The sequence below is a fragment of the Setaria viridis genome, chromosome 2 (genome assembly GCF_005286985.2).
Source record: "Setaria viridis chromosome 2, Setaria_viridis_v4.0, whole genome shotgun sequence".
Classification (NCBI taxonomy): domain Eukaryota; kingdom Viridiplantae; phylum Streptophyta; class Magnoliopsida; order Poales; family Poaceae; genus Setaria; species Setaria viridis.
In genome coordinates, this window is record NC_048264.2 from 39,437,436 (window position 1) to 39,453,945 (window position 16,510).

The 16,510-nt window shown below is 46.6% G+C and overlaps 1 protein-coding gene and 1 non-coding gene across 2 annotated transcripts; one reads left to right on the top strand and one right to left on the bottom strand.

Annotated features, from left to right (window-relative positions):
* Positions 1–8,877: 8,877 nt before the first annotated feature.
* Positions 8,878–11,868, bottom strand: LOC117845801 (60 kDa jasmonate-induced protein). Its single transcript, XR_011897391.1, has 3 exons — positions 11,563–11,868; positions 11,220–11,448; positions 8,878–9,694 (listed from the first exon to the last, which is right to left on the bottom strand). It is a non-coding gene; the product is annotated as a 60 kDa jasmonate-induced protein (transcript).
* A 154-nt stretch (positions 11,869–12,022) lies between these two features.
* LOC117845800 (large ribosomal subunit protein eL15z) lies at positions 12,023–13,967 on the top strand. Its single transcript, XM_034726887.2, has 4 exons — positions 12,023–12,168; positions 12,264–12,430; positions 13,225–13,422; positions 13,517–13,967. The coding sequence occupies exons 1-4, from the start codon at positions 12,165–12,167 to the stop codon at positions 13,760–13,762; spliced, it is 615 nt and encodes a 204-aa protein (XP_034582778.1). The 5' UTR covers positions 12,023–12,164; the 3' UTR covers positions 13,763–13,967.
* The last annotated feature ends 2,543 nt before the right edge of the window (positions 13,968–16,510 follow it).

Consider the following 16,510-nt stretch of genomic DNA (forward strand, 5'->3'; position numbering starts at 1 on the left):
TATCGGAGCTCAGTCCATATGCTACGCGATCCCGTCCGTTCAATGCCAACAACTTCCTATCCGTTCAATGCTAACAACCTTTACCTTTCGGGACAATGCGTGTTGGTTTGTGATAGGCCATCGCCAATATACGATGCAATGTGATCAGATCCATTCAATCCTAGCAACCTTTATTATTTGGGGCGATGCATGTCAGTCTGCCTTGTCCATTGTGATGCGATCGGATCCGTTCAATCCTAACAACCTTTATCCTTTTTTGGTAATGGGTGACACTTTGTCCTCGACCTTTGCTGGCCTAAGTCGCTCTCTGGATTAGATTTGATCACTAATATATTGATTAGTTATGTCAAATATATAATTTTAAATAAAAATTTTATATAAAGGTTGATATTTTTCTATTGAAATTTTTGCACTTCCATAAACGAGGTGCATGCTTCAAATATCATTATGTTGTTGCATCAAAATTACAATATTATAGATTTTACAAACCACTATGAAGTAGGTAATTGAAGATTAGCTTTTATGCTCCTATAATAGCAGCTCCAATATTGCTCCCGAAGCCAAACGTAGAGTGAGAGATCTAGGTGCAATACCATGTCACCATAAACAGTACATGCCCTCCTGTCCTTATATACAGCTCCAAAACAGAAAATTTGGTGAAGAGAAATCGAGATATCTCTTGCCCAAAGTTCTGCGCGGCACCACTCATATCCTGCACAGCAATTTGGAAGGAGGCAGTGTAAATATGAAATTGGTTTGATTTAGCCAGCACAGGAGGAAAACTGAGCAGGGGCACCAGTCCTTCGCAACAATTTGAGATCATGCAATACGAATATGAAATCGATTTGTCATCAAGGTAGGACTAGGACATCAAATTTGAGCAGGTCAGGAGACTCACACAAGCGCGGATGTACAGCCACAGGACGTGGACACGAGATCGGCGCTGCAGCTGCACGGGTGCACCTTCCCTGTTGCGAGCGAGCTGGTTCTGCCCATGGATCACCCGTCGTGTCTGTAGGTTCAGGGAGTCGAGGCACCATGACATGCCAAAAAACCTATCAGTCGATGAGTGGCACGAGCGCTGCCATGTGAACTCTTCCAACGCCGGCGCCGAGAACGACAAGCTGAACCCAGTTCTGTTGATGCCAGAACCGGCATTAAGCCTCAACTTGTTGAGCGCAGGAGCCACGATGTCGATGCGCTGAAGCTGCACGAGGGCATGAACATCTAGCTCCTCAAGCGACTGCGAGTGGATCGTCACCCAGCCGTGCCCTCGATTGCAGATCCAAAGCTTGCGCAGGCGGGGGCATCGGGGGAAAAGATCAACGAAGGCAATGTGACAGCAATCCAGGGATAGGTTCTCAATAACGGGGAAATCTCCGGCCGCTGGCAGCGTGAAGCGGCCGCCTCGCACGCGCAGCTCTATGCAGGTGGCGCGGTCGAACAAGGGCAGCTCGACGGCGGCGAACTCCGTCCAGAAGCAGAGGAAAAACTTTGCCGGCGAGAGCCCAGCGGCGGCCTGGAGCAACGAGGACATGGGGGCCGGCGCGGGCCTAACGTGGCGGCGGTGTTCGGCGACGACGATGTCAAGGGACGCCACGGGGCCGGCGACCTGGGCGAGCGTGGCGAGGAGCGGGTCGAGCGCGGTGGTGTGGAAGACGAGCTCGGGGAGGCGGGTCCAGAGGCCGCGCCACCGGAGCGCCAGCAGGAAGCTATAGCCTACAGCGCACAATATTTTCAATTGCATCATTTGCATGCCCATCAAACAATCGCAGGTACCAGATTGTAATCAAAACCTACAGGCCTCAAACAACTGAACCAGCCTGATTGGTGCTGATTCACTCAATGAATTACTGAATTTTTAGCCAAGTCCGCAAATGGCTGTCAATGCAGTCATGGACTCAAGTAGATAACTTAACCACTTCTGTTATCTGATGAAAACATTTAAGAATGGAGTGCATATCAGCATAAATGTTGCATTGCAGAGTTGGCTCATCTCATAAGAAAATGAGGTGGGCACTGTGCCAATCTTATGAAATTCAGACAGAGTTATAACAACACATATTCAGAAAATAATAAACACGGGAAAACTTAACAAAGATACATACAAAGCAAACTGCATACTGTATCTGCTTATTACATCAACGAGTAGCCTAATCATACGTACAAAATTCGTTCCTTTACGTAAGAGAAACATTGCATTCCACAAACGGATATCCTTTTAAAAGGCTACTAATTTTCAGGTACCCCTGTCACTTTGTGAGATCTTGCTAGACAATCTTATAGACACTCTTTCAAGCATCGTTCCACATCTCAATAGTACTTCCAATAAATCAACTTCGTTATGTTTTTCTTCAAAGCCTTGGATTTCCACTTCCTTAAGCTCAGCCAAGGAGATATTTTGACTTCTCTAGTTGTTAGGCTCATCACAGTGGCAATTTACAGTGCACGCTTCAGACACCTAAAAGAAAATCAAAGTGCAATGTATCATTGACGGATCGATCCCAAGGAAGATAGAGAAAATCGTCTAGAATCTACTCCCTCCATTCCAAATTATAGGTCGTTTTAGCTTTTTTAGGTTCATAGATATTAATATGCATCTAGATATAGTATATGTCTAGGCATCCATGTTTATAAGGTATGGATGACTTGGCACGATTTTCCGAATAACACTTTGACCATTCATTTATCTTGCATTATATTATTTATAGTTATAAACTTATTATCATTGTAAAGTGTATTGATTACGAATTCAACAATATAAAATTTACATTATAAAAATAAAAAATAATTACATTATTGGTCAAAGATTGCAAAGTTTGTGCACCTTATAAATAAAAATGGAGGAAATATCTATGAACCTAGAAAAGTCAAAACGACTTGCAATTTGAACAGACAAATTAAGGAAATAACAGTTACCTCAGAGCTAGATAGTGTCACCAATTTAAGCCTTTGTATAGAGGTACAAAAGCCCAAGTAGGCGCAGTAACATATCGCCACAAACGTGCCCTGTTGTCCTTATATCCAGCTCTAAAACAGAAAAGTTGGTAAATAAAAATCGAGACATCTCTTTACCAAATTTCTGTGCTGCGCCATGCCAATCCTGCACAACAATTTGGAAGGAGGCAGTATTAATATGAAATTCATTTGATTTAGCCAGAGCTAAGAGGAAAATTTTGCAGGTGTACCAGTCCTGGACAGGAGACCATGGAGTATGAATATGAATATGAAATGGATCTGCCAGAAAAATCAAATTTGAGCAGGAGAGGAGACGCACGTAGGTGCATATGTCCAGCGACAGGACACGAGATCGGTGCTGCAGCTGATGCTCGCATGCGCTTTCGCTGCTGCTGGCGTGCTGCTTCTGCCCAAGGATCTCTCGTGCCCCTGCCGTCAAGGTCAGGCTTGGGCACCTATCAGTTGTGGAGTGGCACAAGCGCTGCCATGAGACCTCCTCCACCACCGGCGCCGAGAAGGACAAGCTGAAGTCACTTGTGTCGATGCCAGCACTGGCATTAAACCTCAGCTTCTTGAGCGCAGGAGCAACGATGTCGATGCGCCGAAGCTGCACAAAGTCATGCACATACACATCTAGCTCCTCGAGTGACAGCGAGTGGACAGCTATCCAGCCGTCCCGATGATCGGAGATCAGAAGCATGGGCAAGCGGGAGCAGCGGCGGAGCAGTTCACCGAGGTCAATGTGGCCGCAGTCTAGGGAGAGGCTCTCAAGCACAGGAAAACCTCCAGCCGCTGGCAGCTTGAAGCGGCCGCGAGACACGCGCAGCTCCACGGCGGTGGTGCGGTCGAAGCAGGGCAGCTCGATGGTGGTGGCGCGCGCCCGGCGGCGAACTCTGACTCCGACCACCAGACCTTGAGGGAAAACGATGCCGGCGCCAGGCCGGCGGCAGCGCGGAGCGACGAGGAGATGCGGGCCTGTGCGGGCCAGATGTGACCGTCGTGTTCGCGGATGACGACGACGAGGGACGCCACGGGGCCGGCGACGCGCGCGAGCGCGGATAGGAGCGGCCGCTTGAGCGCGGTGTCGTGGAAGACGAGATCGGGGAGGCGCGTCCAGAGGCCGCGCCACCGGCGAGCGAGGACGTCGAGTAGAAGGTCGTCGGGAAGGGCGCCGAGGCGGTCCTCCTCGCCGCCGTAGTCGTCGGGGAGGAGGTGCTCCGGCTGGAGGTGAGGCCCCCCGCGGCGGCGTGGGGTTTCCGACTGGTATCTGAGGCAGTCGCGGCACGCGGTCATCTCGTGCGCACCTCTCACAGCACCGGGCACCGCTCAGCGGTGGAGCACGGCTGGCAACACGCCGCCGGTGGAGAGGCTGACTAGGCCGGACCAGGGTGGATCGGGTGGAGGGTTTGAGACGGTGATGATGGGTCCTTCCCTTTCAAGTGGTGCCACCCCGACCCGTGCACACAAACGAAGTGCGGGATTCGCGCCGGTGCGGCCGAAATTTCCGTTAAGATCTCTCTGCTTCCATTCTTTCCAAGAATCTGCCGGTGCCCTCGACGGAGATCAGGACGCCTACTCCCAAAAGGCGCTCGCTGGATCGGGATGCACTGACTCTGGAGTGGCGGTACCGTTCAGATTGGGGATGAGGCGCGGCCGCTGGCGAACGGACGGGCGGCGGCCGGCGGGAAGACGAGGAGAGCGAGCGACCGGCAGGAGGGGTAATATGTAAAGATAGAGGGGGTAAATTGAAAACAATCTGATCGCGATTAATAAATAGAGGGTACACTGGAAAAATAATCGGATCGTGATTAATAGTCACGATCCAAACTAGGGTGTAAATTGCAAAAATTGGATCACAATTATCTTTTTTTAAGGGCTAAAAAATTTGAAGTCGCTGGCTAAAAAATGAACTCCAGCAAACCCTCTACTATAGTCCCTATTTTGAGGAGACCTTCAAATTCACCTCCACGGCCCCCAAGTCTCTGGAGGGTCACCATCTGTGTATCCCACAACCTACCGTTCTCCCTCCTACCCGATGCTGCCCTTCTTCCCGCCCACGCCTCCCTTCTGCATCTGCCTCCACGCCGCTGCTGGGCCTGGTCCGCTGCCTTCCCCATCCCCCTGCCGTTAAAAGAGGACACGAGCTTACCGCTTCGCGTCCGAATCGGGCCACAGCGGCGGCGGTGCATGGAGGGAAGAGTGGTCCCCATCACAGCCAGCTCCAGCTCGCGTACGCCGGCGTTGGCAGCGGCAGCGAGGGTGGACGCGGGCGCATGGCAGAATGACCTGAGAGTGTTGCTCGGCGTAATGGGTGCGGCACTTTGCTCTGGTGCACGTCTGCGCCAGCGAGCCACCACTCACTTCCTGCCTTTGCTTGCGTGCGTGTTCTAGTTCAGATTAAACTCAATCTCGACTGCTCGATGAAACTCCCAAGCTGAAAAATTGTGTGATTTGGAGCCGTGTCCGTCTGTCAAGATTTGAGTTCTTGATAGCTGAATGTGCCTGCTTCTAACTAAAACTGCTTCAGCGGCTTCTCAGGCGGCGTCGGCTTCAGGCGGTGTCTCCTCCTTCCCGCGGACGGCGCCTCCCGCTTCTGGCTCCCTCCTCTTCTCTTCAGGCTTCCCTCCTCCTCCTTTCCTCTCTTCCTCCTCCGGCCTTCCTTCTCCTTCTCCTCCACCCGAGCTGCTTCCTCCACCCTCGGCCCGCTACACAACCTCACCACCTGGCCCTCAACCTACTGGAACTAGGAACGGGCGGAGCTCGAGACTTGGAGATGCGGAGAGGAGCACCCAAGGTCCCATTTTATAGCTTGGTGAAGGCGGTGGAGGGGCAAAGATGCCGGCGGCGTCGATCCTAGGGTCAGGGCGCCAGGAGAGTTTGCGGCGCATCTGACGGCGCAGCTCGCGGGGGTTGGTGGCTCGGCAAGGGCAAGCTGGTCTTTACGCCCTGAGGAAGCTCCTGGAACCTGCCACGCGTTTTGAAATTTTGAAATTACAAGCATATTAATATTTCAAATTTTTGGAATATTACAGCCCTCCGTATTTTCTAAAAGGAACCAATATAATATCGGTGATCACTAGTATCGATCATATTAACATACACACCATCTCTAAAATAGTATTTCTATAAGGACAATGCAAATATATGGATCGCAAGTAAATGCCCATGACACTTTGTTTAAATCTTTGTATCTTTGTTTTGTAATGTAGATTGTAGTGCTTCTTCACTATGAATTTATACTGTTGAGCATACATGAACAGATACAAGGCTTTGCTTGTTCTAGGATCGAGCTAGACTAATTATAGTAATATAATAGCATTATGTATGTAGCAAGTATGAAACAAGTTATCGTGTTTGATCTATATGGAGGCAACAAGAGAGATGTACTATCTAATCAAAGATGGTCCTATTGCTCGACATTCAATTAATGTTGAGAGAAGAAATTACCTTTGATCAATTGCTATTCAACTGGATTGGTCTTGACTGCTGAAGGGACTCTAGACAAAGGATGGCGACTCGACGGGTAGCTGGCGGCGGCCAACAACCCTCTCCGATCTTGTTTGATTAATAAGGCGCAGTAAAACCTAAATGCGGTCTTATATAATGCTAGGCGGCAATGTTTGCTGCGCGCCAAAGTGTCACGGAGAAAGGTAGTTTCCCGCGCAGAAGCCGAAAAAATGACGTCCAGATCGTGGATATCGAAAACCTGTTCCGCCAAAAACGAGTCAAAGCTGTTTTTACTAATACGCTTTTTCTGGTTTTGTGAAAATTGGGTTTTCCTTGGACGAGAGTTTGTTGGGAGATCAAACATGGTTTTACAGGTGGTTATGATAAAGCATGTTTTACGGAAACTAGTTTCTATAAAACAGGAGATCCAAACAACCCTTTGAGTATGAAAACTAAATTAGAACTATCCATCTAAATAGACCACCTGGCGTGCTTATAAAGCATCTGGCAATTCAAGCGATTTGAACGTTCGATTTTGAACTATATTTAGGTTGCAGTTTAAATGGGTAACAATACAACTTACGAGTGTAGCCTTGCTGCTTCTTTTTTTGGGGAGTTTTTTATTTGAAATATGAAATTCTGTGGCTTTATTTCATTTTCACACACCTCCTCTTATATAGATTGTTTTTTACAGTGCCAGCGGATCCTAGGAGAATTATTTTTGTTACTATATGTTTAATTAGAAATTTAGTTAAAAATTGTTGTTGGGTGTTCTACTAAATTCGATACTTACTAACAAAGCAAATTTTTTGCATGGTGAAACTTTAGTTGGTGGCGGCCTCGGAAAAAAAAAATTAGTTGGTGCCGATGCTTGCCGTGCTAAGCTCTTGCTTGTTTAAGCTTTTGCTTTCCAAAAATTGGCTTTTGGCTTCTTGTCCTAGGATGTTGGTTTTTGACTTTCTGAAAGTTGGGATCCGTTTGGCAACCCAGCTTCTCCGAGGATGAGAGTGGCTGGACGAGGACGAGCAGGGGCCGGGCGATGAGGACAAGGCGGGGCCGGGCAACGAACAAGGGCCGGGCGACGAGGACGAGGGGGGACGGCGGCGGGTGACGAGGACCGCGGCCCGACACGGGATGTGGAGGCGGAAGAGGAAAAAGAAACGTAATGATTCGCAACATTACCGATGGCAGGCGGGTAAATAACGCCAAAAGCTCGTTTTTCTCTCCTTTCAAGCTTTCATTGGACCATGGCTTTCCAGAGCTAGCGCATGTTTCATTGATATAGCTGAAAAAATACAAGACTACAGCCCTGGGAGGCTATAGGCAAGAAAAGAAAACAAAAAAGGGTCGTCCGGTTGGATTGGGACGTCAACGCGGCTTCACCACTCCACTCGCCACGGCAGCAGAACCGGAGTCTTTATAACATTCGCGGCACCTACTAACATTCACCCTCGTGTAGACGCCGAAATCTCCATGTGTGGCCCTGCGTCGACAGGGAACTTGAGGGAAGCAGACTGCACCCAACCGAGAAGGCCACCGTCATGTGGGACCCTCCGCCAAAGTGCCGCTGCAGACACCACACTCTACCTGACACAGTAATACCACTGAATCCGGACCTCTCGAAGGCTGCCTCGCAGTCGCTACCATGATAATACAACGTGCGAGGGTCTCGCTACATCCGGCGTTGGACTCCATCTTGCTCTCATCGCCTCGGAGAAAATACCGCACGCGAGGGCCTCGCCACGCCCGCCCTGGTACTCCACATCACGGATCCGTTTCTTTTGTCGCTGTCAGTGCGGTGAGTAATGTTGCCCCGCTTCCCCAGATCTCCATCAAACAGCCGAGCCGTCGCCGTAGGTCAGCCCCTCCTCATTGCTTCACTCGCACACATAACCTTCACCGTCACGTCAGCGAGCCAATGGTACTTAGTACTGCCTCCGTCCATAAATATCCGATATTTAGGATTTATTTAGTTCAAAAATAAACTAATTTGCCTACTCTAAACGAGGGAATACTAGTTTCACCTCAAACACTATAAATTTGAAAGTTCTTCGGTTCTGAGTTGTTCCGCTCGTGTGTTCTCTCCTAGTTGCATAAGGAACATTATTTTCATCTATCAGAACATTCCTCTAATATTTGGAAATGTAAAGGAATTTAAAAGCTTGATGATTATTCCTCCTCATTTCAAGTTAAATAGCTTTTGAGTTAATCGCAGACCTCGCTGTTGACCTAAATGAAAACTAGGCACCGACAGTTTTGACAAGTTTTCGAGGTAAAAGCTTCAATTAAAAAATAGTGCAAGTGATTTTCCTCTTTTTGCAACTCTGCTCGACCAAAGTACGGTTGCATATAGAAAGAAAGGCTGTAACAGGACGGTGTGATTCGTAGTGCAAATAAAGAGCAGATATAACAAGAGACTTCAGATCATCAGAAAACAAAGGCTGTAACAGGACGGTGTGATTCGTAGCGGAAATGAAGAACAGATATAACAAGAGACTCCAGACATCATCAGAAAACAAGCGCCAAATTCTAGGTAAAACCCAGCATTGAGACGTCAAAGATTCAGTAGTCCAAAGTAGCAGTTGTCAAGCAAAATATAAGCTTAGAGGAACACTACAGGGAGCAGTATTATATCTCTACATTACACAATAACACAAGGCGCTATCGCTTACAACAGCTACTAGTTGCATGGTATGATGAGTGACCAAGAAACACAAACGTCCATCTTACAGAAGCCAAGGTCAAGACTCTCATCGGTTGTACCAATTCTTTTTGGAGTAAACATGATCGTCTTGCTGACAACAATTATACTGCTACCATGTTCTCGAGCCTCCGCAGTAAGTTCCAGCTCTCCATTTGATTCCACCGTGACGACTGATCGAGAAAGTTGGATCATGCCTTCATCACTTTCCACCATGTCTCCTCGAGGATCAAATAGCACAAAGTCACCATCAGGGAAACTTTTAGTGCGAGCAATTAAACGTGGGCAAAAGTTACTCCATGACCCATCAATAACTTTGATATCAACTGTGGCCTCCACTGTATCTTCAAGTTGAGCAAATAGGACTTCTGTCGTGCTTGCTTTGTTGGAGACAATCTCTCTGTGAAGTTTACCATATGTAGTCCAACCAATATTAGAATTATAATCAATGACCAGGGAGCTCAGTAGTTTGTCTTCAGACTCCTTATTACCCTTGACTTTTACTTCTATCTCAAAGGTGATAGGACCATGTGCTACCACTGCACGGCTAGGCCCAGTTAGCACCAAGGATGAGTCGTGCAGATGCGTCTAGTTTCATTAAAACTCATATACCATGCCTGTTGCGTTGGGAAAAAAGTGAAAATGCTAACTATGATGCAGCATCATGTAAAATACAGAAAGAAAAGTAGTGAACTAGTATATGTGAACATGTAGCGTAAGTGCTTGTAACCGAGTTTATAGGATCCAGTTTTGAGTTCCCAAATCCAATCACCCAAGTGGAACATCTGTCCAAGTAAAGGACTACAGCACTAACTGAATCTATAGAGCAAAATAATATTTATGCTACAATTCAATGGGAGTTCAAAGAGGGTGCGTACTGAATATTAGAACTTCAGTAAACATTTATTTATTGCTACAAAATTAGCCAGCCAGAGTAAGCTCGTCAATAAAATTAAAGTACATTGTAGAAATCATAATACTTTCAGCCTTGAATCAAGAACGATCCAAGTTTGAGTTCTCAAATTCAATCACCCAAGTAGAACATCTGTTCAAGTAAAGGACCACAGTAATGCTGACTTAATCCATAGAGTATCCATGTTACAATTCGATGGAGCTAAGAGGGATACAGAAGATTAGCATCTCAGTAAATCATTTACTTATTGCAAAAAGATTAGCTGCACAGAATACGCATGGTAACTAAATTAAAGTACGTTGGAGAAAAGATTACTTTCATCCTTGCTCGATGATTGAACTTTTAGACCCATGCATTTTATGAATGATGCAACACAAGTACAATTACAATAGCAAATGGAGCTGACATGGCACTTGGTCCTGCTCTAAGATACCATCCGTGTCATGAGGCCACCACTGGTTGATCAGGGAGTTTGAATTATATTTCTCAGGCATGATACCCACAAAAGTTACAAACATTAAACCATCGATGCCCACAGTCGCTAAATTGCACGTAAATTGGGCCAGAGTGTATGTTACTCAACTTGCTATGTTAGATCCATGTGTGTCATGGGCTCATGGCTCAATCATACAACTCTATGCACTTCAAAGTTCAAAACTCAAGTAAATGGCATCACTTCAAAACTATCTAGTCACATAAAGATAGTACGTTACTATCAAGATTACAGCATTTTGTTGAAGAACAATCAGAGTTATTGAACACGATAACAAATTTAGCAAATCCATCCATTTACCTATTGCATTGCAGCATGCTTGAACTAAACAGAGTAAAGAAACCCTGGGTGACACACCAGACAGGAAAATGATTCATATTTTAAACAGTGATTTAAGAGAATTATACCAACATCCTTTGTTCAAACATGCAACTTAAGTGATAGTGCCTACCTGGTTCAAATGGTGAGACAGCAAGCCAAAATGCATCAATCTACAAAGTGCTACTAACAATAAGAGGCACAGATAACTAAATCACTCGAACTACTAAAGTCTAGTGATTTGTTGAACTGCTGATTTGTGCTACCAAGTGCATGTTCCTTTTGCGGGCACTGTACAAGATATCCACCATCAGAACAGCATGCCTAAAAATTAGTCAGCAGATGATCGACCAATAAAGGCGTATCTTGAGTTAATTTAGCAGACTAACCTCAGCAGTTAGCATCTGGCAGTGGTTCCTGTCACGGCTGAAGATGATGTTCCGAAGCCTCAAGTCCGAATTGTCCCGTGCGCGACCAAACCGTACACCTGAAGCGGCCAATGGAAGCCAAGCTCCGGCTTGATCTCCTTGATGGCGACGGAGAAGACCTGCACCGTGTCGAAGCTCTTATCCCTGAACGGCACGGGTCCGTATGTGAAGCGCTTGGGGCCTATCGGCGCTGCAAGAGAAACAAATTTGGCCCATCGATGTCAGGGGATGGATCGAGACCGAGGGAGACACATAGTCAGAGGAAATCTGGTACGCAATGCATCAGCGGTGCGTATGCACTTACTGGTTTCTTCGAGAGCGGCGGCGAGGGGGTGGGAGGAAGTCCAGGAGAGGCGGAATCCCATAGCTTCGGCTGCCGCCTCGTCGTCGGCGCCGGCGGCCTCTTCCTCGGCGGCCGCCTGTGGCAAGTCACCAAGGGTGGCGTCCGCCGTGTTCACTGAGCTGCGCCCCCGGCCATCGGTCTCCACGGCCGCGGAGGGATCGCTGGCGAGGCCGATCATCTGCCCCGCCGCGTTCCTCCTCTTCTCCGCCGTGCCGTTAATTTAATATTTTTCAATCTAAAATTTGGTAATAAAAAATAACAGACAACTTTTCGAATATAAAACTTGAAAGATACCGCTACTTGGGCTCCCGCGGGCTAGGCTTACAAACAAAAAGGAATTCAACAAGGCCCATGTAGTACATCTGCGCCGGAAGGCCCAACTTTCTAGGCCCATCCAACCGCACCATTCCAAAACCCTAGCACCATCCGACGGCCACGAGAACTCCATCGCTTCAGTATAAGGCCTCCCCTTCTCCGCCGCCACCGAAACCCCAGGCTCGTCTCCGCACACTCCACCACCTTCCTCGCCGCCGCCGTCGCGCGCAGCCGCAGCCGCATCCGCCATGGGTGAGCTCCTCCCCCTCCTTCTTCCCGCTCATGTCTCTGCGATCCGCGCGCGTGGTTCCTGACGGTGTATTGCTTCGTTTCTCGCGTTGGCGCAGGGGCGTACAAGTACGTGTCGGAGCTATGGAGGAGGAAGCAGTCGGACGTGATGCGGTTCGTGCAGCGCGTGCGTTGCTGGGAGTACAGGCAGCAGCCGGCCATCGTCCGCCTCACAAGGCCCACCCGCCCCGACAAGGCCCGCCGCCTCGGCTTCAAGGCCAAGCAGGTAGATCTTCTCCCATCTGCCCTGTTGACGCGTGCGTAGTTTTTTCCCTCGTGATGTTGATGGGATTTGTGGGTACGCCGAGGCTGAGGGTTGGCTTTGCCGTTGTCGTTTAGGATCGTGATTTGTGTAGCGCTTCAAGTGTATGCTGCTTGTCTTGTAAATGTTCCAGCTTTGATGTAACCCATGCGTGTAGTATTTCTGGTGATAGGTGTCTGTGTTTTTGGACGAAATGAAGGCTTGATTGTATTCCGGAGATGGCTTAGCCATTCAGTTTATCCTTTTAAGAATGGGCATTTGTTTCTGTATGTATACGATGTTCAAATATGTATTATTGAATTTTGTGCTACTGGTCACTTTTGATGTATTAGCCCCTAATTTTGTAGATTCAAACCTGTTGTTAAGTAACGAGTCAACTTTTGGGACCTTGTTTCATTCAAATAGTGTTCATTAGACTCTTTTGTAGTGATTGTAGTGATGAACCTGAGGTGAATTCCTTCATTTTGGCCGCTTTATGGTGAGTGCAGGTTGCTATGCTAGGCTTGATTGAGTGTAGTGTTGTCATACCATTTAGGATGCATTTATGCCTAGGCTTCCAACATTTGGTTTACCAGAGTATTGCTTATCAGCATGTTGACATTTAACTCCACTTATGCAATTCTTTTCTTTGGAGTAGAAATGATGGAGTTGTCTGCATGATGCTCCGAACTAATTTACTCTGAAATTTTTGAGTAGCTGTTCGCTGTGACTCTATGTTCAAAATGATTTTGCTTAACTTCGTGTTTTTTTGCCTTCAGGGTTACGTTATTTACCGTGTGCGTGTCAGGCGTGGTGGCCGGAAGAGGCCTGTGCCGAAGGGTATTGTCTATGGCAAGCCCAAGCACCAGGGTATCACCCAGCTCAAGTTCCAGAGGAACAAGAGGTCTGTTGCTGAGGAGAGGGCTGGACGCAAGATTGGTGGACTCAGGGTTCTCAACTCCTACTGGGTGAATGAGGTATACTCGGTTTGCAGGAACCTGTAACAATGGTATCATGTGAATCTCATCCTATCTAGTACTAACGCCTTCGTGTTCGTCTTACTAAAAACAGGATAGCACCTACAAGTACTTTGAGATCATCCTTGTTGATGTGGCCCACACTGCCATTCGCAATGACCCAAGGATCAACTGGCTGTGCAAGGATGTGCACAAGCACCGCGAACTCCGTGGTCTCACCTCTGCAGGCAAGAAGTACCGTGGTCTGCGTGGCAAGGGCAGTGCTCACCACAAGAACAGGCCCTCGAGGAGGGCTACCTGGAAGCGCAACCAGACCCTCTCCCTCCGCCGCTACCGTTGAGTTCATATGTCTTGATGCTCTCCTACTGTGGAACCTGTCCCATCCAGACTTCGATAGTATTTGGTACCTTTATTGCATTGTCGAATTTTGCTACTTGTGTTCTGAGCCCCATGAACTTTGTTAGCAGTGTGTACTGTGGAGCAAATGCTGTTAACTATGTTTGCGATTCACCTGTGTTATCAGTCAACAAAGGTTTAGTATCGAATGCTGTGAGCTCATGTCATGTGATTTACTGTTTTGCGGTGATCGTCTTATCATCTGTTGCTTGCCGGGCAGCCGGCAGATGTGTACGTTTGTTTGTGATTTGTTTGGTTTTAGGTGAAACTTGTTTGATAACGTTCAGTAGTTCGTGATTGCGATTTGAGAGAGCTATCTGAGGTGGGCATGTCCTTATTTGGTTTGTTTACCTGGTAATTTCAATGGCACAAGTCTGTGAGCAATAACATCATACCTCCTAGCCGGAGTTTTGTCAAATGACAAGGTTTCCTAGCAACTTATCTGCAGAATTCGAATTCAAAGAATTTACCAAATAAGTTGCTTTTTAATACTCGTAAGCGATATATGTTTCTCAGTAGTTTGTTACATAACCGTATTTTGCAAAACCATGAACGATGCCAACAGGCTCTAATCGAGAGCCACCGCCTCTATGTTTAACCAGGCACCTAACTACGGGTCATGCACAATCCCACTTCAGAAAAGAAAACCATCTGATTCGAAGCCCACTGGTAGCTAACAACTTAACACAGCTGGTTCAAAAAAGAATTTAGTTGATTGATATATCATACATGAAAGATTAATAATATTAGGTTTAGAAAAAATGAATCATTTACTAAATTTTGATTTAACTATCCATGTACCAATATTGGCCATGCACCATGGAAATTACTTCACCCAATTGCACCCCATTTTTACTTTCCAAATTGTAGGCTTGAGCAAAATTGCGCCCCATCTTGACTTCCAGATTGTAGGGTTTTCTCACCAAACATTATGGATGCCCACTTGTGCACTGTCTCCGTTTGCACCATGTTTTTTTAAAAAAAATGTAATGAAGGGTGTAAAAAAAGATTATGTCAACAAAATCTCATTGTAAATAGATCCAACAAATCACTGCGACAAGTTCCTTCCATTGCTCAATTACTCGAATATATTCCTTGCGTCTTGACATAATTGTAGGTCGTTTTAGATTTTTTAGATTTATAGATATTATTATACATATAGATATATGCTATATTTAAGTGCATATAAATATTTATAAACCTAGAAAAATCAAAACGACTTACAATTTAGAACGGAGGGAGTACTGTACTCCTCTCTTTCTTGCTGAACCTGCTGGGGCTTGCTTTCATATACAGAGAGAAAGAGGCACCGAGAGAGATGAGAAGAAAGAGAGGGTTTGGCGGGCCACGCAACATCGCATCACCAGTGGCACTAGCAGTAAGGCAAAATTGGGCATGGTAGCGACAAGCGAAGGATGCAGCCTGGGCTAGCAACGGCAGCAACAATGCATTTTTTAGGACGAACTTCGACGGAGGCGCTCAATTTCTGCTAGTTGAGTTCAATTCGACGGACCACCGACGAACTTTGATTTTGCGGTTTCCACTGCCAGGTCCTAGGCCGTCGTTGTTGCCATTTGACTTTGGGGGGCCGGCTGCTAGTTTACCATTGACAAGGCACGACGAGAGAGCAGGAGAAATGAACAACCTTTGTACCCGCAGGCCGCAGCAAAGCCAAATTAGATCTCCAAGGCTGGCTAGGAAATCTGCTCTGCTTAGCTTTCTTTCTCTGCTGTCCGTGTGCATGAGAAGAACGGCACGGGTGAAGGAGATGACTGGTGGGGTCAGAGTGTATGAGAGAAGGAAAGTGAGAAAGGAAAGAAAAAGAAGCATTACATATAAGGTCAATGCCATATCATCGTCCATGTAATACGCCAAGTCAGCAAACCACCTCCAAAACCACCCGAGGGGGTGATCTAGACCGTATTGAATAATTTAGGGGTTAGAATACCTGGTTTTATGAGGTGATCTAGATGGTATTGAATAATTTAGGGGTTAGAATACCTAGTTTTATAGTTGAGTGGGTTAAGGCCAATCTTAGTGCATAATTTCATCGCACTGTAACACTGCCTGTTATCTTTTTAATAGAATGAAACTGTCGCTCTCAGTGCATAGTTTAATTGTACAGTTTCATAGACAACCTGCAACATTTATTTTTTGCGTGGAGATATGATCGTGGGACTTGGTAATTGTGCTAGGTGAGTTTCATGGGATGAAACTCTCCTCATAATTAACCTACCAAGTCAACAGTTTTGCTGATGTGATATAGGATGAATGCTTATGAAATCCTTAGGCTAGTCCCAGTGCAAGGTTTCACTGCACTGTTTTCAAGGATGCCACATCTTCTTATGAGATGTATTCTCATGAATGAAACAGGGAGTCCAGTGCACAGTTTCATTTCACGATTTCATAGGATGCCCATGACATTTAATTGTGAGGCATGTGATTGGATATGGTTAGATGAAATGAAACTCTATAGCCCCCAATGCAAGTTTCAATATGTTTCATAGTCTTGGAAACAGTGTAAACACAGTTTCATCCTGATGAAACCCCTTCCCTCTCTCACTTCATAACTACCATGCCATGTCATCACATATGCTGATGTGTCACCGTATTTAATGTGCATGAAACCTCTATGAAACTCCCACTGGGATTAGCCTTATGACACTCCTACTAAGACTGGGCTAAGTAGAGT

Bases quoted from the DNA above. Each gene is read 5' to 3' on its own strand.
- LOC117845800 (XM_034726887.2), top strand. The intron at 12,431-13,224 runs GTAGATCTTCTC...TTTTGCCTTCAG, and splicing joins TCGGCTTCAAGGCCAAGCAG to GGTTACGTTATTTACCGTGT. The intron at 13,423-13,516 runs GTATACTCGGTT...TACTAAAAACAG, and splicing joins ACTCCTACTGGGTGAATGAG to GATAGCACCTACAAGTACTT.